The 25,280-nt window shown below is 49.8% G+C and overlaps 1 protein-coding gene across 1 annotated transcript in view; it reads left to right on the plus strand.

The window, feature by feature from the left end:
* The first annotated feature begins 1,216 nt into the window (after window positions 1-1,216).
* The window catches only part of ALLC (allantoicase), a 31,791-nt gene continuing 7,727 nt past the window's right edge, over window positions 1,217-25,280 (plus strand). The window contains exons 1-7 of the mRNA XM_066236271.1: window positions 1,217-1,555; window positions 11,063-11,153; window positions 13,147-13,197; window positions 14,629-14,716; window positions 15,816-15,941; window positions 17,647-17,726; window positions 22,023-22,155. Of these exons, the coding sequence (XP_066092368.1) occupies window positions 1,407-1,555; window positions 11,063-11,153; window positions 13,147-13,197; window positions 14,629-14,716; window positions 15,816-15,941; window positions 17,647-17,726; window positions 22,023-22,155 (718 nt within the window). The 5' untranslated portion in view covers window positions 1,217-1,406. The remainder of the gene's footprint in view (window positions 1,556-11,062; window positions 11,154-13,146; window positions 13,198-14,628; window positions 14,717-15,815; window positions 15,942-17,646; window positions 17,727-22,022; window positions 22,156-25,280) is intronic.

The following is a 25,280-nucleotide window of genomic DNA, read 5'->3' on the forward strand; positions in this document are numbered from 1 at the left end:
GGCGAGTCACCAGGTCCAGCATGAACGCTCCAGGAGGGGACTTCACAAGGATGTGACAGAGGGAGGCGGGACCCTCAGCTGCCAGCCGGTCACCATTTTCTGCGCACCAGAGCCCCTAGTGAAAAGTAGCAGGCACCTCTGTCTTTCAAAGATGACATAGGGGCGTACACACAGAGGACAGCCGCTGGGTTGGGGGCCTGCCAGCGCTGTGGGAGCAGTGATCTAGGCCATGTCAGTCTCTCTGCGTCTAAGTGAGGCCCTGGGTGCCCATTGCTCTGGGGGACGACTATGACGGTGTTAGTGGAGCAGACTGTCGCGGTGCGTCCCTGCCCCAGCCATCCGCGGAGGAAAGGGCACGTCTGCTCCAAGCTTCTGGGCGGCGGGTAGGCCCGGGACTGTCCACTGGAATAAAGATGCTGTCACCTCCTGAGGGAGGAGGCTGCTGCCTGTCCCCTGGAAAGGCCTCCTGCTCTGTGACTGCCGCTTGCTGCTGAGCCTGTCACCTGATGTTGTGCTTGGGGCACCTTGCAGGGTCGAGGCTCGGAGCTCTGGCTGCTGCTCCACCATCGGAGTCAGAGAGGCCACAGCTGCAGGCCTGGCCCTGGAGTCCTGCCGGGGCCTCAGGGGCACCCCGGGCCTGACTGGGGTGGAAGCAAGAAGAGTAGCCAGACATTCCTCAGCACAGCCGCTGGCCCTGTGCTGGGCTGGAACAGACGCCTCCTCGTGCCCAGGGGCAAGTCCAGTGCGTGGGGACAGAGGCCTGTGCGGGACCGCTGACCCCATGTGGTGACTGAGGTTGGGTGGGGGCCTGGGAGGTCTTGGGCAGGGCGGGTCTGAGTCTGAGCTCCCACAGCCTCCCGGTGCCCCTCTGCCTGGGCAGTCACCCAGTCCCGGGGCGGCCCCTCTCCTGAGTTCTAGGGCAGCCCAAGGTGAGCTCCTCTGTGAGCGGGCCAGTCTCCTGCTGCGTGCAGTCCACAAGGAGACCAGCTGACGCCCTGTGGGATCTGACGTCAGCCCTCCAGGCCCCTCCTTCATGTGCACCTGCCTTTGCCTGCCCCTTGGTCACATGAGGCTATAACATGTGACTGTCTCTAGCAAATGTATGGGACGTGGACAACGGGACATGCATTCAGAATGAATCCCCAGCTCTTCGGGAAGGGCAGAGTCTGATGTGCAGGATGGGAGGGACCAGCTGTGGACAGTGGCGTCTGTTAGGTGCTGCGGTGAGGGGCCAGCCCAGGCCTGCGGTGTGCAGTGCATGTTGAGCAGTGAGCTGGCGAGGATGGTGCCCAGACAACACACCAGGGCTGCCAGCAAGTGACTGAGGATCTGCGTGGCCACACTGCCACCTGGTGGCGGGAGGGGGTGGTGCCGTGACAAAACCTGCGAAGCCATTAGCTACTCAGATGCTGCCTTGTTCTGTGTGTGTGCATGTGTGTGGCCAGAGGCGATGGCACTGCCAGAAGAACAATGGACAGAAGAGAGGAAGGACTGTACCCTCCGGAACACCCCTGGGCATAGTCCCTGTGATGTCTCATCCTCAGTCAGGAGGCAAGTTTCCAGGGGGCAGCTCCATACCCACAAAGAACAAAGACCTGTCAGAAGAACAGGTGCTTGGACTGAGGGGGGTGGGGAAGATAAGCTCTAGGGAAGGTTGAGGCTGCTCACCTGGGTCTCAGCACCCTGAAGCCCTGGGCACAAAGCTCTGTGTAGGCAGAAGTATGGGGAGAGTGACAGGCTGGGTGGTCGGTGGACCGGCACGCGGGCATCACCTGGGGGTCTTGGGGGTGTGCACTGCCAGCCCCTCTCTGATCCAGTCAGAACCGCGTGGCCACGAGCTGCTGAGACTCAGAAGCCGGCTCTGGTGTGCAAGAGAGGGTCCGGGCAGCCACGCCCGTCCCTGGGCATCAGGTGTCTGTCCTCTGAGCTGGCTGAGACCCCGTGACAATGAGGGACAGAAGTGAGCCGCTGTGCTTTGCAGCTTTGAGACTCATTGCAGGCCGAGAGGGCAGAATGTGTTAGCTGCCGACCCAGGTAGGGTCATGGGAGACTTCGGGACAGAATCATGTCTGTTTATATGGGAGGGCGCAGTCTAACATAGCACAGGGTGTGGTCTGTGTTCTTAGGAATCTCATTCCGAGGAGGACAGCAGTGTCAGTGGGACCTGCAGGCCTGGTGGGCGCAGGGCCAGCCTTCCCAGGTGGCTTGGTTCATCAAGGAGGGGGAAGGGCCTGACCAGGTGGTGGCGCAGTGGATAGAGCACTGGACTGGGATGAGGAGGACCCAGGTTCGAGACCCCGAGGCCGCCAGCTTAAGCTCGGGTTCATCTGGTTTAAGCAAGGCTTACCAGCATGAGCCCAAGGTTGCTGGCTCGAGCAAGGGGTTACTTGGTCTGCTGTAGCCCCCTGGTCAAGGCACACATGAAAAATCAATCAATGAACAACTAAGGAGCTGCAATGAAGAATTGATGTTTCTCATCTCTCTCCTTTCCTGTCTGTCTGTCCCTATCTGTCACTCTCTCTGACTTTCTCTGTCTCTGCCACCAAAAAAAGGAGGGGGAAGGGAGCGTGAGAGTGTCAGTCTCTCCTTGGTCCCTGGGTGCTCATGCTGGGTCCTCTTGGGGGTTCAGGCAGAGAGGACACTGGGGACCCTGATGGCTTTCCCACAGCTGAGCCGGCCCCTCTGTCTGTGAACTGGACAACACCATTTGACACAAATGGGGTCAGCGGTGCCCCGAGGGGCTGGTGGGCACTCAGCTATCTGTCATCGAGTCTCGTCTGCTAGACCAGGGGCTCTGATGCCATGAGTCACAGCACCCACTCACTAAGGTGCCTCCTCTGGGCCCATGAATCCTGGTAAATCCTGTGAAACCTGGGTGTGCACCTGTCTTTTCCTGGGGTCGAGGGTCCTTCCCCACAAGGGCAGCAATATTCAACCCATGTGCCGCAAGAATTTTTAAACCTGCAATAACACCTGACTACTTAGTCAGGGGCAATGACCTCTTTTCTTTTAGTTGTCAAATGAAAAAAAAATGACAACAGCCAACACAACAATAGCCATTGGTATGAATGCCCAGTTTTGAACCATAAATATATAGGTCAATTAATAGAGTTGCATCTTATTGGCCACATTGCACAATAAGGCTGTGCCTGGTTGGTGAATTCTTGGCACCAGAAATCCTTATAGACTAGTATAGTCATCTGATTTTTAAAAGTCATTTTGGAGTAAAAAGGGTAGGTAATTACTACGATTACTATTATTATTTTTTATAAATCAACCAAAATTATCCCTAGTTTTTGGTCCAATTCGCAAAAAATAGATTTTTCGGTGTGCTGCAGAATTTTAGGAATTTGTTTATGTGCGCCGTGAGAGGAAGAGGGTTGACAATTGCTGCTCGGTCGGTGGTGTCACCAGAGCCTGCCTTCTCCGGGAGGTGGGGACCGTGGCCAGTGAGCCTCCTAGAGGCAGGACTAGCTCGGAGCAGCCGCGGAACGGGGCCTGTGGAAGGAGGCCTTCAGCCAGGGACTGCAGTGCCTGGGGGCCCAGGGTCAGTTCCCTCCTCACAAAGGGTCCTGCAGAGGATGCTGAGCTTCTCCAGGGAGGGGCTGCTCACCTCTCGGCCCCCTCCCCACAGCCCTTGTGACATCACACAGGCTCAGCTGCTCTCCGACGCTCCATCAGGCCCCTGTGATGAGTTCTCTCCTGGCTGAGCCCCCGAACACTATGGGACCTTGGCTGGCTGGTGAGGAGCAGGAGATCCAATCCTAGACACGGGACTTCACACTCCTGGGTGAGGCTGGCATGCTGTTGATCAAGGACATGCTGTGTTGAAGTTCTCATTGTCCAAAGAACAGGGGTGACTGCGGGGATGAAGTTAATAGTCACGAGTGTCCAACACCTTGAAAAGAGGAGGGTGGGGCAGATCATAGCAGACACGACCCCACCTGTTGTCTGGGGCCTTTGGGGATGGTCTAACGCTGGGAACAGTGTGTCCAGGGCTGGGAACAGCCCCTGAGTGAGGTGCGCGGCTCTGCGCTCTGGTCCCACTCTGCTTGCGTCAAAGTCATGTGACTTTGGGCTTTAAAAACATCCAAAGAACTCAACTCACAGGTAAAATAAACCTATGTTTAAACAAAGAGTCACCAGTTCTAGCAAAACTTGAATACGGACAAAGGACGAGGTAGGTGGGGCTCCTCCCACTCCCAGCATGAGCTGCTCTAGTGAGGCCCCAAAGTTGAATAAACTTTTATTTCACAGCAGATCTCATGCTTTTGGCCAAAAGCTTTCTTAGGATTTGTTGACAGGAAGGAGGAAAGTCATTGCAGACCTTTAATGGGGTCATTCCTGTCCCCAGAGCCTTGCTGGCCAAGGGACGGTCTCTCCCATATTTTCTAGACTCACCCTGTTGTGTCTTTATATTTTAAGACAAATCCCAAAAAGGAAAAAAAATAAAGCATCACTTGACTATGAAATTTCAGGCTATACTTTTTCCAGCAGAAGGAAACCATTGCCTCCTCTCGTCAGAGTAAACTGTTACCTTCTTTCTCTTTTCTTCTTCTTTTTAATCTTTTTAAAATTTTTATTTATTTATTTTAGAGAAAGAGGAAGGGAGAGACAGGAACATTAATCTGTTTCTGTATGTGCCCCGGGGAGGGATTGAACCATGTGTACTGTGCTTCGGGAGGATGCTTTCACCAACTGCACTGTTCGGCCAGGGTGCCTTCCTCCTCATTCCTGAGGACTCAGTTGCACTCTGAAGTACAATCCTCAGCGTAATCCACCCTCACAGCCTGGGCTCAGCTGCAGCTTGTCCCTTTTCCGTGAGATCTTGTTCCTTTGCAGAGAATTCTGTAGAAGCTAACTTGAACCAGCAGTTCAATGACAGATTTAGAAGCAGAGGCCACAGCTGGTCTGAGCATGTGGGTGGCGTTCCGAGGGTGAGGGGAGTCCTCACGGCTGCTGGGTGCCAGCCTTTTCCCATAGAGACCTGGGTTGCTCTCCCAGTTGTGGCAGGGGAGGGCCCACCATGGGGACAGGAGCAGGGAGTTCTGGGAGTGAGCATCACGGAGGTCTGGGAGCTGGGGGTTCCCCGCGGGGCAAAGGACTGGCTTCCTTCTGTGCTGCACGGCAGCAGGTAGGTCTGGGCTGCCGTGTGAGAGGGTCAGGGGAGGATTTGAGTGTACGCTCCTCTCTGGACTATGCGGTGCTGGGTGAGGGTGATAGAACCACCCTGAGCTTCAGTTTCCGTGGAGCATGTGATACCAGCCCTGAACACCTGGTGAGGCGGTCGTGGAAACCAGGGAGAGTGCCAACGTCAGGTGCTTGGTGCATGCCTGGCACATAGTAGGTCTTCTGTAGCAGGACGCTGAACAGATGGATGCCTTTGTAGTGGTGTTGAGCCTGTCCTACCCTGATGAGAGGTCACTGAAGACTTCTAAGACCACTGCTGAGTGATACGACATTCTAAGGTCATTCATAAAAAAAGCATCCTATAATTATGGGTGCTCAATAACATGCATGAAAATGCCCTGTGCGCTGCACACCTGCAACATGACTAGGGCTTTCCGCAGGGATAAGAATGTGCCTTCTGAGCCGTTTGGTACAGTCACCACACTTGAATCTCACCAGTACCACATGTGCCATTGGTTCTCATCCCAGCTCAGCCACGGAACAGACACCCATGACTAGACTTCAACATGTGCATGCTCCGAACCCAGCACCGTCTCTCCGACGCAAGGTCTGGTTTCTCTAACAACAAACTAGCAGAAAAGGGTGCGTGTGGCCGCAGGGAGATGGTGGCTGGACTTTGCCTCCTCCACCCCACCTCCGCCACTATGGCTTCTATTAAATTAGGATTTCACCCTCCTTTGAAAGTCACCCTCTGGCTGATTGCAGTATTTCAGAGGTCTGTTTTCCTTTTTATCCTCGTGTAACACATTCACACACACTCAAACAGCAGGGTCTTAACTGCAGATGGGCTTTGCCGAGAGAATGACGGAGCATTCAAGCCACGAGTCCGTAGAAAGAGCTGTGAGGGTCCCTTTAGAACCCTCATCTCCAGTGAGGTAAGCGGACGGCAGCTCGGGCTACATAGGGTGTCCTGTTTCAAACTGAGTTCATTCTTGCCAGCTAAAACAGACATATCCAAAGGCCACATTTTGTTTGGAAAAACAGACGCTAGCCTTGAAAACTTCCGCCTGTGTTTGAGGTGTGCTTTCGTGAACGCACGTGGATGGTAATGGGCCTGCGAAGGCACGTTCACCAGGGTGAACGAGGCTCACCTCCCTCTGCACGAGGGCCCTGTGTGCCACGGCGGCACTGGCTGTATAGAGGGCACTGCTGCCTGGTTGGACGACACCCATTACTGTTCATTTATTTATTCCTCAGACAGAAACATTCTTTTCCAAAGGGAAGCATTCTTTAAAAAAAAACCCAGAACCTATCCAAGTGGTGGCACAGTGGATAGAGAGTCAGAATGGGACACAGAGGACCCAGGTTCAAGGCCCTGAGGTCGCCAGCTTGAGCGCAGGCTCATCTGGTTTAAAAGCAAGGCTCACCAGCTTGAGCCCAAGGTTGCTGGCTTGAGCAAGGGGTCACTGGCTCAGCCGGAGCCCCCAGTTCAAAGGGCACATATGAGAAAGCAATTAATGAACAACTAAGGTGTTGTAATAAAGAATTGATGCTTTTCATCTCTTTCTCCTTCCTGTGTGTCTGTCCCTATCTGTTCCTCTCTCTGTCTCTCTCTCTCTCTGTCTCTGTCACTGAAAAAACAAAGACAATTGCTGAACAATAATGTTTTATGGTTTAAATTGTCAGTTTTTGGGGGAGGGGGATAGGAGCATAGAAACCTGATGCATAGGATCCGATACCTTGAAAACAAAAGTGTAGAAAGCCTCCCTCCTCCCTCAAACCCTTCCTCCCTTGAATTTGAAGCCTCTGGGACACGCCGGTGGTGCGGGCTGTTTGGTTGGTGAGGTCACCTGAGGCTAAGCAAAGGGACAGGTGTGACAGCAGAGATGAAAAGAACACCCTGCCCAGCAGGAACCAGAGGGCACCTTGCTTTCTCTATAACCAAGGCAGTCGAGAGGGACCATGAAATTATGGGCTCAGGCAAAATGTTCAAGTGCTCTGTCCTTGTCACAGTGAGCTGGCTACGACCCACTGGAAAAAAAAAGCAGAGCCTTTTAAAGTGGTCTGAGCATCCAGTTTCTGTGTGGGGAGGACACCAGCTGGGCACCCTACAGTTCACCCAGAGATGGCATCAGATTTCACAGGAGGAGGGCTCCGTCCTACGAGATGGCTGCCCCTCTCTTCAGATGCCTGTCGTGAGCCCAGGCTGTCACCTGTGCTTCTGACCCACTGGCTAGAGACATCAGAGGCTCCCACACCCTTTCCTTGGGTTTGACTGTTTGGCTAGAGTGGCTCATAAGACTCAGAGGAACGTTTTGCTTCCTAGGTCATGGTTTGATTATAAAAGGACGTGATACAGGAACAGCCTGATGGAAGAGATGTGCAGGGACAGGGGTGGGGACAGGATGAGGAGCTCCCTCTCTGGACGCCATGCTCCCCAAATGTCTGCATGGTCACCGACTGGTGCAGAGGAGAAAAGTGAGATAATGTTCTGGGGGCGAAAACATGCATGGTTGTTGGGCAGATAAAATATATTATGCTCACTTTGTTAAAGATGGCACTGCCCACACAGAGGCCGTTGCCCAGGGGATATTAATGTGTGTCTCTGTGGGCTGTGGGCAGGCAGAATCCTTGTAGCCTGGGGCTTGGTTTTGGGATTAAGCCTTTCTCACCCTTTTTGATGTGGGGTGGTACAATCCCATCATGTCTCTGATAAGTGACTTTGTATTAGAGACTTCCCTATTTTGTATATTGGATTAAAGGTTTTGATTTCTACACTATAAAATAGGGGCAGAACAGGAGCTTGCCCCCTTGGTTCCTGAGATTAACTTTAGAGGAGAGAGCAGAGAGGAGAGCAGAAAGAGGCCATGTGGCCAGGAGAAGCAGCGAAGATGGCAGAGTGCTGAGAGAGAAGCCAGTTTGTGCAGTTTGTACAGGAGAAGGAAGAAGATGGGGAACAGAGGTGAATAAGTCTGGTGAGCTAGAAACCTTTGATTCTAGGCAACTCGGATAAATCAGTAGCTTTGTGAGCACTGAATGTGAGTGGGTTTTGGAGCCCAGTGTGTGTTTCTATTTGCCTGCTGGGTGCAAGCTAGGATTAAAGACTATGGCCCACCAGTTTCTGGCTCTGTTGTTTCTTTACCGACTGTCCGAATCCAATGCGAACCTGCATGGGCCAGGCTGCTGTGATGGTGGCCGAGGCTACTGGCCTTACAATGGTGCTGTTGCAACCTTGTAATACATTTGCTCTGCCCCTTTTCACTCTCAGGAAGACTTCAATCTGTATAGGGACCAGTGTTTTAAGACATCAGAGGCAAGTTAGAAAACATTATTCCCACATGGATTTATTAACATCTTGTATGTGCCAAGCCGTGTTCCAAGCCCTGGGGATACACCAGTGAACCCAACAAAAAGACTGACCTTGTAGGGCACTCACTTAATCAGGAAAGACAGATAAGTATTCAGAACAGGCGAATTACACAGCAGGTGTATCAGTGGGCTGTGGAAACAGAGGTAGGTGGAGCGAGGCTGGAAGTGCTGGGGTGTGACCCAGCACAGCTCTCTGCCCAGTGCACATAGATGACAGGACTATGTCTCCGGCTTTTGAGAAAGAGCTTTTAGCTGCGAAGTCAGCCGGGAAGAAGACACCTGTGTCCTCCATCCGGGTTTGGGGTGGTTTAAAGGGTTTCGCACTGAGTCTTCCTGACAGCAATCCTTGAGCCTCTGGAAGGGTTCGGGCTTCGGGTTCTGGCTTCAGTTGCCGGTTGTGTCTGGTCCTTCAGTTCCGTGGGGGGAGCAGCTGAGTGTTCACAGGAGTGACGCGTGAGGGTGGTCAGCGTTGGTTCTGGGTGTTGTTAGCTACAGGACAGTGTGGGGGACCAAAAGCCAACAGGGTCTTTGCAGTTTAGATTTTTTGGGGACAGAGGTGTGGGGAACTGGCGGAAAACTGACAGTGTGCCCAACCCCCCACCTCCCTTGCTTAGTGAAGTTGCTAAGGGCTGTTTCTTTTCCAAACCTCCATGTTAGCTGTGGTGCTGGATTGTTTATACTCGTCCTATCCCCCATGTCCCTGGGAAGACTGGAGGCAGTTTCTTTTTATCCTTTGTTTTGTGAAGTTAAGATGTTATGTATGGTGGGGGTTTTCTGCACTTGGTAGAATTCTTGAGTTGCCTTGGAAATGTGACTTTGTTTTAATGATCTCTTTGATTTGCTAATGTCCTCCCTTTGCCCTTTAAATAAAGCGGTAGGAGAGTGGAAGCTTGCCTTTTGCAAGCTATCTTCTGCATTGCAAAAAGTCCTCTGGAGCCCATCTTTTTTTCTTTTTAAACCTATTTTTTTAAGTCCGTTCCATTCCTACTTAGAACCTGGAATTACTAGCCGCGCTGGCTCGCGGCAAGACAGGACCAGAATGAGCTGGTTCTGTGGTTAAAGGCGGTGTGCAGATGCCCCTGTATGACCGGGGATGTCAAGTGGGCTTTACTGAGAAGGCAATGGTTGAGCAAAGGCATATGGGAGATGAGGGCATGACTGCTCCAGTGCACAGGGAAGAGCATCTCAGCAGAGGGAACAGACATTGTGGGAGGCAGGACAGGTGCTGACATTCGATGAGGAGGGAGGGAGACAGGGTAGCCAAAGCAGGGGCAGGAGGGAGGGGAACTGGGGGTCTGAGAGTCGGTGTAGTGGATGGGTGTAGTGGATGTGGTAAGGAAACCAGCTCTTAGCTTGAATGAAAGGGGAACATGCCTGTTGGGGTTCAACACTCTGGCTTCCTTTAAAAAAAGGCTCTGGTGCTGTGCTGAGAGCAGTGGGGAGAGAACAGTAGGCGGTGGGCGTGGGGAGATGGGGTGGGGACATCATGGTGATCTAGGAGAAAGCTGACAGGGCACCTCCCCTCCCCCACTTGTGTTCTATGTGTGCGTGTGTGTATGTGTGTGCGTGCATGTATGTGCGTGCGTGCGTGTGTGTGTGATGCCCACACTGTGCACACCGTACGGATCCTCCCTGTAGCAGGACCTGTCATCCTGCTACAACAATACGATCACCTGTGGCCAGTCGTATGGCCTCTGCCCTTCACATTGTTCCTTCTCAGAAATTTGAGGGAAATTCTCTAGATTAGGTTTAAGGCTCTGGATCTGATGTGAAGGTAGATAGGGTTCCCCAACAGACTGGGTGCGAGATGGGAGGGGAAGAGAGGGGTGAATGAAAAGTGACTCCCAAGTGTTTGCTCCAGGGGCTGAGCAGGCAGGCAGGTGGCCACTGGCTGAGAGGAGACCCAGGTGGAGCAGGGTCACCAGGGGCAGCAGCGGTCAGTCCTCCACCTCAGGCCTCCCTCTGCCCCTCTCTCCACTTCTCCATCCACTTTCTCACCTTCAAATTGAGGGTGCTGAGGAGTCCCGAGTCCTCCTGGATAAAGAAATCTCTGTGACTCCTTGTCTGGTGGTTACAGAGTGTCACTTGGCATTTGCATCTGTGGGTGTCAGTCTCTTGGCGTGGGGGGTGGAGGGAGCCCCTGCAGGTGGGCGTTCCCTGCTGTACCCCATTTCTAGCCAGTGCTCGCCACCTCTTTGCTCAGTAAGTGTTTTTGGAATGGATCTAAAGACTATTAGAAGCAAATTATTCTTTTCTAAAATAACGTTTTTTTCCCTCCTTAATAGTAAAACCTGTGTTTTGTGGCAGTCAAGTTTGTACACTTTATTCTTAAACAAAGGAAGCCCTGATCTAATTCCTTTTCCTTTTACTGTTTGTGCAAATTCACCTTTTCATTCAACCTGGAGAGGTCATGGTGGCGGAGGCACCGGCCCCATCCACCTGACAGGACGTGTTGTTTGAGCATCTCAGACCTCGGACTGGGGGTCTGGGAGCCTGCCTGGGGGGCCCTGCCCACCCGCGCAAACGGAGGATGACCGCACCCGGCTTTCTCCTTGCCAGGAAGCATGGCTGACTCTCCCAAGGAGGGAAGACAGGCCGGGTCTCCGGACTTCATCCAGCTGATCGACATGGCATCAGAGTGTGTGGGAGGAAAGGTGAGCAGGTGTCTCAGGGCAGGGACAAAACAGAATGCAGTCACAGGAGGGACCGGCGCACCCCTGCGGAGGGACCAGGTGGATAGATCAGCGGGGGTTGGGCTGGTGGAAGGGCCCAAGTGTCCCAGAAGCCCAGGACCTCGAGAGGCTTCCAAAGAGTCTTTCTCCCATTGGCGGGATCCTGAGCAAGGGCAGCATCACCTTAAGTGAAAGGAAGGGACCTTCTGCAGCTGCGAAGAGACTTCTCTGTCCCTCTGTGTGTGCTGTACAGCACAGAGCAGTGGTCTACAACTGTGCCTGATAGCCACCCGGAGAGCTCGTGAACACGGAGTACAAAGTGCTGTGGCGCTGGCCGCGTGCAGAGACCCTGGGCGCTGGGCTACCGGCCGCATGCAGAGGTGCTGAGCTACTGGCAAGGGCAAAGTTGCTAAGCTATCAGCAACGTGCAAGGTGCTAAGATACTACCAAAGTGCAGAGGTTCTTAGGCGCACAGAGGCATTACGTAGGGAGTGAAGGGAAAGGCCGTGCATGCCCTGAAAGAGGTCGCACTCCGCACGGGAGACCAACATGAAGTCCAGACAGAGCTGTCAGAGAGTGGTCATCAGGCAGGGCAGGGGCCGCGGAGAGCCTCGCCTCCCTCTGTCCTTGGGTGGCTGGGGTGGGGCCAGGACAGGGGGGCGGTGAGAGCTCTCCAGATGAGGGGTGCTCAGAGTGGGGGAAGAGATGTCAAAGCCAAGAAGGGGCGAGGAGGTGTTTCGGACAGCGGGTGCTGGAAAGGGGCACCAGCAGTTCAGTTTGTGTAGCCTTCCCAGAACACTCCAGTGCAGCAGGGGTGAGGCAGTGGGGTGGAGGGGGGCCTGGAGAGAGAGCAAGGGCTCCGTGCGCCCTGTGAGTGTTCCCACGGAGGAGCCGCTGAGGGACCTGGAGCAGGGGCAGAACTCCCACAAGGCCCCTGTTGGGTGTCACCTCGACTCTGTCTCAGGAGTAGGTCCCCCTCAACACTGCAGGTCCTCGCTGGCCTCTCAGGTTCCGGGCTGGAGTCAGACCTGTCCCTCCATGGACTGTCTCCTCCAGGCTGCAGTGCCTCTGGGTCCTGGGACACAGGGTGACTGGAAGCCTGTTTTGCTTAGGAAAACCCTCTTTCCACCTGCATTCTTTTTTTTTTTTTTTTTTGTATTTTTCTGAAGCTGGAAACAGGGAGAGACAGTCAGACAGACTCCCGCATGCGCCCGACCGGGATCCACTCGGCACGCCCACCTGGGGCAATGCTCTGCCCACCAGGGAGCGATGCTCTGCCCCTCCGGGGCGTCGCTCTGCCGCGACCAGAGCCACTCTAGCGCCTGGGGCAGAAGCCAAGGAGCCATCCCCAGCGCCCGGGCCATCTTTGCTCCAATGGAGCCTTGGCTGTGGGAGGGGAAGAGAGAGACAGAGAGGAAGGAGGGGGGTGGGGGTGGAGAAGCAAATGGGCACTTCTCCTATGTGCCCTGGCCGGGAATCGAACCCGGGCCCCCGCACGCCAGGCCGACGCTCTACCGCTGAGCCAACCGGCCAGGGCTTCACCTGCATTCTTTGTGTGACTTAGAGCACATCATCTTGGTCAAAAACGTCCTGCTCTGGCTGATATGTCCCCAGCCAGCCCACCTGCAGGGCATCCTTTAAGGGGCCGGAGCCACAGGCTCTGCTTGTGAGAGGCAGAAGCCTCTCACATTGGTCCTCAGTCCTCGGAAAGAGGAAAGGAAGTGGGCGTATCTTCTTCCCAAGCGACAGGAGCTAGGCCTTCCCTCCAGATGGATGAGCAGACTCAGGGCTGGGAGGGGCAGGGAGGTCTGAACGTGGGGGAGCCCCCGGCGTACTTGTATGTTGTCCTCTTCCGGGGCCAAGTCCAAGTCCATGTGTTCTTTTTACTGTGTCTCCTCCTAATGTGTTACTAGGGAATGAAATAAAATGGTTGTTAACGTACGGTAATCTTATTCTTACTTCTTTCTTTGCCTAGATTTTGTTTGCGACCGATGACTTTTTCGCTCCCGCAGAAAACCTTCTAAAGGTATGAGAGTGGATTTCTGAGTGTGCAGCACAGGAGAGCAGGGAGCTGCATGGACGTGGGAATTCATACCCCCCACTTCCCGGGTAGCTGGTGGGTGTGGGGAGGAGCCACGGAAGAGAACCGCTGAGCTGCGCATGAGCAGCAGACACACTAGGAAGTCTGTGTGGACTCAGGAGAGGACGCAGCAGACACGGGCATGGGACATTAGGGGACACGTCGCTTTATGGGGGACATTACTGTGCTCTCACCCTACTGCTCCTCAAGTGTGGCAGTCAGGATCTGCGCTGGGGTGGAAAGTGATATGCATCTTAAATTTTGGGGGGAACATGTTTACCTGTCTCATGACAAACATGTAGGGCATGTTTATATATAAAAAAAAGGCAAAGTAGAGAAAATACTGCCCAAATGGGGAAGAAATGGAAGCTCTGTGGGAACCCCGCTTCCATGTCCCACTAGCAGGGGTGAGAACCCTGGCAAGGCGGGAGGTGTGCCCAGGGGCACAGAGTCCCGCCGTGTGCGAGGCATGGGGCGGCAGCCCAGGACCTCCGGCTGGGGCAGCACGCTGTCCTCCCCTGTGGTTACCGGCCATCTGGTCATGCTGGTGGGATGGCTGCTCATTGCGGCGGGACCTGGCCAGTCCCGAGCACATTGACGCGAGAGCTCCAGGCACGTGTTACCTCACTCAGAGACATCGGCCATGAAGTGAGGACCAGAGGTGCTGGTTAGCTTGTTCCAGGTTACATGGCTGCCACATGTCAAAGCGTGTACCATTTGCCACGAGTCTTTCTCTGAACAGTGTGCATTCAGGCTCACCCTGGCTTAATGAGTTCACGATTCACACAGAATGCAGCATCATCACCACCCTACAGAGGGTGTCGTGGCCGTCCCTGTTCTTAACAGCGAAACAGAGGGAGCTCAGCCATTTGTCTCAGTGACTCCAGAGTCCCTATTCTTACTTGGGTGGCACCAAGCAGCTCGGGGTGCTGGGGTGAAGTGTTCAGCTGGACACCACCACCTGGACCGCTCTTCGTACAGCTTCAGCTGAATCTCTTACTAAATCGCCTTTTCTGGGCTTCCTTTGCCTTGCCTGGCAGCCTTTCTGGAGGCTCCAACTGCAGTGGTGGTGGCGGGTGGTTGCACCGTGTGTGGGGCCCCTAGATCATCTGTGATGTGGTTTTACCCCGTGGCTCAGTGGTTGGTTTTGTGCAGAGTCCACAGAACAGAACAAAGAGAAGCAGCACCCTGGGCTGGAATGGGTGTTTGGGAAGTGGGGGGGAGGCAGACACTCCCATGCCTCCTGAGGACTCCGTGAGGGTCCCCGTTTGCATGGCCCTTTTCTGTCCTTTTGGGGTAAAGGTGACAATGTTGGGAGCCCCAGGCTCTCACACGAGCATGAGTCACTGAGTCACTGACTGCATGTCTCTGCTTCAGGCTGACAGCCCTCGTTGTAAGCAGCATGAACACACCGCATTTGGCAGATGGGTGGATGGATGGGAGACCCGAAGGAAACGGACTCCAGGTGATTAGAGGGCATGACTCTGTTTATTCTGTTCTGAAAAGTTTTAAAAAACGGGCTGTTGGAAAGCCAGGGCACATCTTGGGTTTGTTTTCACCTGGGGCCCTTAGAGTGCTTTGTCACCTGGGGTGTCCCTCGTGAGCCCTCAGGAGGGGTAGCAGAGACCTGGTCCCCAGTGCACTTCCAGGTGTCGGGGGGGTTGGGTTTGCAGCACTTATTGGGAAGGTGACACTGTGACACGGGCGGTGGATGGGAGAGGGCAGAGTGCAGACACAACCTGGGACGTGCATCCACGTCTGGCCTCACAGCTCTCTGGGGGATGTGCTCTGGTCCACCTGTCATTGCTGTCACCTGAGCCCCGGTCACGTAACTGTGAGCTTAGCCTGGACACGAACTGAGACCTGTCCTATGTGGCCACACGCACTGCCTTCCATGCACCTCACAGTGTTGCCTTTCCTCACAGCTGGTGTCCATCAAAATGCATCTTTTAAAATTGGAGAAATGTTTGTAAGAGCACATTAGGCTAAACAGCCCTATTTTTCTATTGTCTCAAGCACTACAGAAATATTTGGGTAACTTTGTCTATAGTTCCTGGTGTTCCAGACATTATTAGATTTTAATACCTCTGAGCATTTGGACACAGTGACATGACTTTTACCATGTGCACCAGAGGGTTCTGGGTGGGGGCAGGAGAGGGGTCCCCTGAGCCTGAGGTGACAGCGAGGCTAACGGCCGAGCTGGGCAGGGCATCCTCTACAGGACAGTTTTTTGGAGGCTAATCTCACTCCTGATCCACGGCGGGAGAAATGAGTCTCAAGGTAGCCAGCAACTGGCCAAGGACCACAGAGAGGAAACGGTGGACTTGGAATCGGTGTCAGGTCTCTCTGCCTCCCAGGCCCATCCGTGTTCTGGTCTGACGAGAACTGGGAGGTTCCTGTGGGGCACGGTGGCCCTATGGGACCACATTATGGGAGATCCTCATGTTGTAGCTGAAAATGAACCCATCCAGTTTCCTGCGATGGGAGGAGGGGGCTACTGTTGGTCACTTGCTTCGCCTGCCGACTTCGATGTAACAGGGACATGCTGTCGTTTGGGTCCTCAGGTCACGACTGGTGCATCATCAAGCTGGGGATACAGGGCATGATCCGGGGCATCGATGTAGACATTTCTTACTTCATGGGGGACTACGCCCCTCGGATTTCAATTCAAGCAGCAAACTTGGAAGAAGGTGCCTTGGGAAACACTGGCCCTGGATGGTTAGGGGTGGAGGGGGTGGGGGTTGTTTCACTCACCCGTCCCCCTGACCATGCATTTCCAACCCAGACTGCCTCAGCGGTTTGTCAAGGCCACTCGGCTGCCTTGAGCCAGCTCCCTGTGATTCCCGATAGCGTGCCCTGTAATTTCTGATTTTTAGCTGAGCCATGTTCTCAGACCCAATTTAGATTGCATTGTTACCACACTCTTCATGCCTCACCCAGAGGCACGTCGTGTCACCGCGAGGGGTAGCAGACATGTAGCATGGGAAGGGTGGCAGGGCCCCCTGGACAACCTGGATGACATGGAGCCGGATCTGAGCCAGCGTGGGGCCAGGGGCATCGGCCCCTCTCATGCTGACACGGCATCACGGACTTTCAGAGAGTTTCTCCCTGCATGCTGGAGTAGGGAGACCCTCTGAGTCATGTAGCCTCCAAAAAGTCAGAACCTGTCTTTCTGGTCCTTTCATGGGCATTATCTGATGATGGTGGTCCAGATTTAATTTTTTAGAAATAATTATGGCCTGACCAGGCAGTGGTGCAGTGGATAAGCGCGGGCTCATCTGGTTTGAGCAAGGCTCACCAGCTTGTGCCCAAGGTCAATGGCTTGAGCAAGGGGTTACTTGGTCTGCTGTAGCCCCTCAGTCAAGGCACATATGAGAAAGCAATCAATGAATAACTAAGGTGCTGCAACAAAAAACTGATGCTTCTCATCTCTCTCCCTTCCTGTCTATCTGTCCCTGTCTGTCCCTCTCTCTGTCGCTGTCACAAAAAGAAAAAAGAAATAATTATGTATGTGTGTGTGTACAGACATGCACTTAGGGAAGGCAAGTCGAGTCAGCTGGTGAGTTGGTGCTGAAAGCATGGCAGCGTCTGAAGCTCTGCTCCTGAAAGGCTGCCAGGGAGCCCAGGAATTGCTCTGATGGTGGAAGCGAGGTTCTTTGTGCAAAGCAAAGGATTAACGACAGAGGAGGAAGTCCTTCAGCCATCCTCCCAACGGGGGCTTCCGTTCCTGAACCACTCAAGGATCAACTCTGAGGCTGCCCCTGGGGGGACCGCAGGCTGACCCTGCCAGATTCCCAGCATTTGAAAACTCGAATGATGTGATAGATTGGTTGAGGTTTGAGTCATCTTGGAAAGAGTCACAATCTTGACGAGCCACGGTGCTACCAAATGGATCGCACTGCTTTTGAAAGCACTGTATTTCAAATACTGAGGAACTTCAGCAAAGTGGGTCCTGCTACTTTCATCACCTGATACCCTGACTTAGGAAATGAAATCATTAGCGTTATTTGGCAAAATGACAATTCACCACACAACCCACCAAGGGTGTGCAGTATTCTTGATTGTTTTAGATTCTTAATCAACTTGATTGATTCAATGTCATCCCTTTTATTTTTTTCCTTTTCATTGGATTGATTGGCGTGGTGCTGATGAACAAAATTATACAGGAGTCAGGGGCTCAATTTTACAACATGTCTCTGTACCCTGTACTGTGTGTCCCCCTCCCCAAGTCAAGGCTCCTCCCATCACCACTTATGCCCCGCCCACCTTCCTACCCCCTCTCCCCTCCCCCAGGCAGTCACCACACTGTTGTCCACGTCCATGAATTGTTTTTCTTGCTCTTTTTCTTTTTGATTCGAACACGAACCATCACCCTAATGATGACTCTAACTTCAGATAAAGAACCAGAAATCCCGCCGAGAGGGGTCAGGTTGGGAGCTGCTGCCACCCCCGAGGAATTTGAAGCTGTTGCTAAGGTATGCCTGCCAAAGAGGACGGGTCTTGCCAGGGACAGCGAGGTTGCAGGGAACCGGGTCGCACGCCTGGCCACGCATGGCGGCGGGACACGCGGCTGGCGTGCCTCCCCTCACATGCCTTGCAGAGGTCCTGTGAGTGGCTCAGGCAGCCCGTGTGGGAGGGAAGGCTGTGACTGTGGGTCTAGGACAATGCCTCTCACAGGACAGTCTATAGACCACCCACCTCCAAGGTGCTGCCACTCTGAGGTCAAAGCAGAAACGGACAGAATCAAATATTTTTTACAGGAATTGGACAGCACGACGTAACACCTGATGAATTTTTATTATTATTATTTTTATTGATTTAAATTTATTGTGTCTACATAGATTCAAGTGTCCCACCGAATACATCCTCCCGCACCCCCGAATTCCCCTTTCTGTCCCCTTCTTGCCCCCTCCCCCAACACCCTCTCTGCTTCCCTCCAGGATTTGCTCTTCTGCTCTCTATAATGCTGTTATGTATACATAATTTCACCAAGCTCTTTCCCTTCTCTGACCCCATCCTCTCATCCCCTTTCCCTCTGTCTGCTTTCCCACTGGTCCCTTTGATCCCTCCTGTGCCTCTGTTCTGTTCCTCAGTTCACATTGTTCATTGGATTCCTCATATGAGTGAGGTCATATGATATTTTTATTTCTTGCCTGGCTTATGTCACTTAACATAATAGTTTCCAGGTCCATCCATGTTGTTGCAAAAGGTAGTATTTCCTTCTTTTTCATGGCCCCATAGTATTCCATGTGTATATGTAGTATAGCTTTTTTTTTTTTTTTTTTTTTTTTATTTATTCATTTTAGAAAGGAGAGAGAGAGAGGAGAGAGACAGAGAGAGAAGGGGGGGGAGGAGCAGGAAGCATCAACTCCCATATGTGCCTTGACCAGGCAAGCCCAGGGTTTCGAACCGGCGACCTCAGCATTTCCAGGTCGACGCTTTATCCACTGCGCCACCACAGGTCAGGGTAGTACAGCTTTTTAATCCACTTGTCCACTGAAGGACACTTGGGCTGTATCCAGATCTTCATTATTGTAAACAATGCTGCCATAAACAGGGGGGTGCATTTCTTCTTTTGAATCAGTGATTTGGTGTTCTTAGTATATATTCCTAAAAGTGAGATGGCTCAGTCAAAAGGCAGTTCCATTTTTAATTTTTTAAGGAATCTCCATTCCATTTTCCACAGTGGCTGCACCAGTCTGCATTCCCACCAGCAGTGCAGGAGGGTTCCCTTTTCTCCACATCCTCACCAGCACTTATTATGTTTTGTTTTGTTAATGAGTGTCATTCTGACTGGTGTGAGGTGATATCTCATTGTGGTTTTAATTTGCATTTCTCTAATGATTAGTGATGTTGAACATTTTTTCTTTTGCCTATTGGCCATCTGTATGTCTGTATGTCCTCTTTGAAGTGTCTATTTATTTATTTGCCCATTTTTGATTCGATTATGTTCCTTGATTTCTCTTATCAATGTTTTATAATTTTCTGAGTACAAGTCTTTAACCTCCTTGGTTAAATTTACAGCTAGGTACTTTCTTTGTTGTTGTTGCAGTAGTGAAGGGGATTGTTTTCTTAATTTCTCTTTTGGACAGTTCATTGTTGGTGTATAAAAATGCCACTAGTTTTTGAATATTAATTTTATATCCTGCCACCTTGCTGAATTCATTTATTAGGTCCAGTAGTTTTTTACTGAGATTTTAGGGTTTTCTATGTACAGTATCATATCATCAGCAAATAATGATAGTTTTACTTCTTCTTTTTCAATTTGGATGCATTTCTAAAATCTTAAATCTACATTCCTCTTTTCTAGATTCCCCGCTCCCCCCTTGTTCTGTTTACAACAGGACTGTTAACATTTCTTACATCATTGGTTTGGTTGTAATAAATTCCTTGAGGGTTTTTTTTTTTTTTTTTGTACGGGAAGCTTTTTATTTCTACTATTTTAAATGATAGCCTTACTGGATAAAGAAGTCTTGGTTGTAGGCTCTTGTTCTGCACTGATTTGAATATTTCTTGCCATTCCCTTCTCACCTCAAGTGTTTTTGTTGAGAAGTTAGGATGTCATCCTTTTGGGGTCTCCTTTGCAGGTGACTGACTGCTTTTCTCTTGCAGCTTTTAGTATTCTTTCTTTATTTCTTAGCTTTGGTTTTTTAATTATGATGTGTCTTAATTTAGGTTTATTTGGGTTCCTTTTTAATGGGATTCTCTGTGCTTGTGACTTTTTCCTGCATCAATTTTGGGACATTTTCAGCTATGATTTCTTCAATCAGGTTCTCTATCCCTTGTTCTTTCTCTTCTCCTTCAGGAACTCCTATGATACAGATGTTGTTTCTCTTCCTATTGTAACAGAGCCCTCTTAGAGTTTTCTCAAACATTTTGATCCTCTTTTTTTTTTTTGCTGTCTGCTTCCGTGCTTTTGCTTATCTTGTCCTCTAAATCGCTGATTCAATCCTCTTTTTCATCCTGCCTGCTTTTAATTCCTTGTAGTGTAGTCTTCATTTCTGATATTGTGTTTATCATTTGTCTGATTCTTTTTTATGATTTCAATGTCCTTTTTGATGCCAGATATCTCATTGTTTAGGTGCTCATGTTGTCTATCTATGGTTGCTCTAAGATCCTTGAGCATCCTCACAATCATTATTCTAACCTCTGCATCCAGCATCTTAGTTATTTCCATTTCATTCAATTCTTTTTCCGGGGATTTCTCTTGTTGATTCATTTGAATTGCACTTCTCTGTCTTCCCATTTTGTCTCGATATAGACTGCTCCTTCAAATATGTTGTTTGTATAGCTGAGTATAGGGTTGGTGTTGTCTGACTCCAGCTTTTAGTTGTGTAATTTCTAAATCTTCCTGGGATGGCTTCAGCTGTTTGTAATCCATTGTGGACTACTTGTCTGCTGCTACTGCTCTTTTTGCTGTTTGTGACAATGTTTTCTATGCCTTAGCTGGGTCAGGTGTGAGGAGCCTTTCTTTAAGATACCACTCTAACTATGGTTGTTAGGTCTTGAGCTGATGCTCTCCGTATCTGGCCACTGGATGTACCAGCCCTGGACCTCCCAGGCCGGAAACTGGCAAAGACCAGTGGGAGTCACCACTTTTGACTGGCCCTCAGCAACCTTCTTGGAGCTACAGGTGATCCAGAATCATTTTCTCCTCATCTGACACCCGATCCTCCAAGTCGGCCATCTTGGGCTGCTCTGGCCCAGCCCAGCCCTGGCACGAGGCAGGCTGGGAAGGAAGCTGAGTGATAGAATCACCACGGGGGCCATTGGAAGGACCTGCCCCCACACCTGATGAATTTAATAAACAATCTGGGGTTGTGTTTTGGTACATTCATGTTTTTTTTTATGCTATTTGTCTGGTAATGAATTCATATTGTGTTTTACAAAAGTGTTGACCTGTAACAGACTAGGAAGTAACTAATAGGGCAGATGGTTCTGCCTCCAGGGAAGTCCTGGTCTAAAGAAACTTGGAGCAGGGTCCAGGTCAGCCTGGTTACCCCAGATCTCTTGGTCCAAGGGAACAGCCCTAGCTCTTACTTGAATGTTCATGTTGCCATCTGGTGTCTCCTTTTGAGGAATGCTTAAGGTAGAGACATTTGGAAGGATCTCAGATCTGGTTCTTCACCTCAACTCTCCCTGCCCACTGCCCACCACTCTCACCCAGTGGTTGTTTTTTTTTTTTTTTAATTCAATGAGAGGAGGGGAGGCAGAGACAGATTCTTACATGCACCCTGACCAGGATCCACCAGCAAACCTTCTAGGGGGCGATGCCCTGCCCATATGGGGCCACTGCTCTGTTGCTCAGCAACTGAGCTATTCTTAGTGCCTGAGATGGAAGCCACAGAGCCATCCTCAGTGCCCAGGGCCAACTTGCTCCAACCGAGTCATGGTTGTGGGAGAGGAAGAGAGAGAGAGAAAGAGAGAGAGAGAGAGAGAGAGAGAGACAGAGAGAGAGAAGTGAGAGGGGGAAGGGTGGAGAAGCAGATGGGTGCTTCTGTGTGCTCCAATCAGGAATTGAACCTGGGGCTTCTACATGCTGGGCCGTTGCTTTACCACTGAGCAAACTGGTGGCTGTTTTGATCAGGATGAAAACAACCAGGGCCCTCATGCTGCTCTTTAAACCTGATCTTTATCACTATTCTATTGAAGTGTTCCAGGCGGCATCCCTTGTTAGAGTACTTCCACCTTGCCAGCCCTATCTGGGCACTAGGATAAGAGAATTTATTGTTCCCTGCAGCTGTTGCTGACATTTTAATATTTATTGCCAGCTGAAGTCCAACGACTGGGATCACTTGGTTCCCATGACAGACCTTAAACCAGAAAACCCTGCTTCCAGCCACAATTATTTTCTCATCAGTTCCCAGCACAGATGGACTCACATAAGACTCAACGTTTTCCCAGGTAAATATGGGATGGACTCATCTCCTTGGGTCCTTTCTTTGGTTTCTTTGCTTAATGTTGGCATATTTAGAGATATAAAATGTAATCACCATTTCTCTTGTGGCCACTGACATCTCCAGCACTTTAGGGTTCAAGTTTGTTCTTTGTGTTCCCTGTGACAATTCTTTTTTTAACCCACCAGTCCATAGAGAATTATCAAAAACGACCAAGTAAATTAGTATGTGATGAGGCTAAGACATCGCCTAAGAACTTGTCTTTCACAGGTATATCAGCGCATGAGGTGATATGTACACAAGACCCTCCTTTAATTTTACTTTATAATGGCTTTGTTGTAATTCGCATACCACCCAATTTACCTGTTTAGACTGCACCCGTCAATGGTTTATAGTATGTGGTTGAAAGCCTGAATAAATACATAGTATCTGTGTAACACTCAACCATAGTCAACTTCAGGACACTTTTATCACCTCAAAAAGAAATCCCATTACCTGTTTGCTATCAACCCTTATTGCTCCCAGCTCCAAGTTACCATTAATTTGCTTTCTGTCTTGACAGTTGGACTATTCTGGACATTTCATTTACACGGTTGTGACTGGCTTCTTCCACTCAGCATGATGTCATCAAGGCCCATCATGCTTAGCCTATGTCTGCCTTCTATTCCTTTTTATGGCTGAATAAAACTTCATTGTATGGATGGACCACATGGTTTATCCACCCATCACCTGACAGACTTGGGATGGTTTCCATCTGTTGTCTACTCATTACTTACGAATAACGCTGCTTTATGTATTCTTGTACAAGATTCTGTGTGGACATATGTTTTCATTTGGGTATATACCTGGGATTTGGACTGCTGGATCATATGATAACTTTTTTTTTTTAATGACAGGGAGAGAGAGAGAGAGAGAGAGAGAGATAAGGACAGACAGACAGGAAGGGAGAGACATAAGAAGCATCAATTCTTCGTTGCGGCACCTTAGTTGTTCATTGATTGCTTTCTCATATTTGCCTTGTCTAGGGGGCTACAGCAGACCAAGTGACCCCTTGCTCAAGTTAGTGACCTTCGGATTTTGAACCTGGGTCCTCTGCATACTAGTCCAATGTTCTATCCACTGTGCCACTGCCTGGTCAGGCTGATAACTCTGTTTTTAATTGTTTGAGGAACTATCAGACTGATTTCCAAAGTGGCTGCACCATTTACATCCCCACCAGCAGGGTGTGAGGGCTCCCATTTCTCCACATCCTTGCCAACACTTATTATCATCTGACTTCTGATTGCAGCCATTCTAGAGGATATGAAGTGTGTAATTTTGATTTGCATTTCTCTGCTGGCTAATTATGTTGACCACCTTCTGGCTGCTTAATTGGTCATTTGTATGTTTGCTTTGAGAAAATGTCTAGCCAGAGCTTCTGCCCATTTTTCAATTGAGGTTTCATCTTTTATGATTGAGTTATAACAGCTCTCTGTGGATTCTAAAACCAAACCCTTTACCAGATATATAATTTGCAAAATATTTTCTCCTATTCTGTTGGATGTCTTTTCACTTTTTTAGTAGTGTCATTTGAAACAATGATTCTTAATTTTGATGTTGAACTATGTGCTTTTATTTTCTTTTGTTGCTCATGCTTTTGGGGTCATACCCAGGAAATCACTGTCAAATCTGAGATCATGAAGAAAATCCTTATGTTTTTCTTTTAAGACTTTATCAGGTTAGCTTCTAGATTTAGGTCTTTGCTCAATTTTGAGTTAATTTATTGTCTATGCTGTGAGGTAAGGATCAATCTCATCCTTTTGCATGTGGAGATCTGCTGTCTGAGAACTATTGTGGAAAAGGCTCTTAATTCCCAACAGACTGACTTTGGCCACTTGTCAAACATTAGTTGACTAATAGACACACGGGTTTATTTTAGCATTTTTATTTCTTTAATGATTTTTTTTTACTATTTTACTTTTTTTATCTTTTAGGGATATACTCTTTTATAGCTTTTCTTCCTTTCCCCCTTTTTAGTGGCTTCCTTGTTACCCAAAGTACATCTATAAATGTTAAACCCAACGATACATTGTCACAGTTATTTATATAATTTTATATCTTCTGAAGCAGCTGAGAGCATACAAGAGAGCAAGTCTATATTTCATATTTATTTAAGGTTTGTTATATGAACCTTCATTATCAATTCTGGTTTTCTCCATTTGTTCTGTAGTTTTGAGTTTCCATTGGGCTGTTTCCTCAGCCCAATACAGCCATGCTCCCAACAACCCTTTTGGTCCTGTTTGTCACTGGTGAATATATTACATGTAGATGACATGTCTATGTATTATGACCCCATCAATATGTGGCACACATATTATGTTATACTACTGCTTTTTAAAGCACTTAAGAGGAGAGGAAATATGCGTGTACACCGACCGTCCATAGGAGAATTACACACTCACCTTTCCAGATGAGTTCATGTTGGCTAGTGGCCGTGTTGCATTAGCAGAACCTGTCTCACCTTCACAGTGAGAGCCTTTTGATGCTGCTCCTTAGGGACATGTGTCCTTGGTGCCTACAGTGACCCTGAGATGACAGTTTTGTTTGAACTCTCTCTGATTATCTCTTTCCCTAACTCGCACAATTAGCTCCACCAATTGCCATCATGATTGCTCTCTTTTCTTTCAACAGTGCCCTGGGAAGAAGTTGCTTCATGCACCAGTCCAATTCCATTTAGGTTTCTTTGAAGTGATGGTCACTAATAATGATTTTGAGTTTATAGATACATATGTGTGTGTGTATCTCTCTTTCTCTTTCTCTCTCTCTCTCTCTATATATATATATCTATATCTATATCTATATCTATATCTATATCTATATCTATATCTATATCTATATCTATATCATCTATATCTATATCTATCTATATCTATCTATATCTATATCTATCTATAGCTTGGCTCTTACCTTCCTGGAAGTCATAACCAAAGATGTAAAAAAAGTTCACTTGGTCTAAACCAGATGATGTATGTGAGTTGTTGTTAGTAGCCACTTTCTGCTACAGAACTAAACTCGGGCTACTGTGATTTGATTTTGTAAACATCACCTTTTATTTTCTCATCTGCATCACTAGGCCACATAACTCTGTGAAAA

This window comes from Saccopteryx bilineata, chromosome 6 (assembly GCF_036850765.1).
Source record: "Saccopteryx bilineata isolate mSacBil1 chromosome 6, mSacBil1_pri_phased_curated, whole genome shotgun sequence".
Taxonomy (NCBI): domain Eukaryota; kingdom Metazoa; phylum Chordata; class Mammalia; order Chiroptera; family Emballonuridae; genus Saccopteryx; species Saccopteryx bilineata.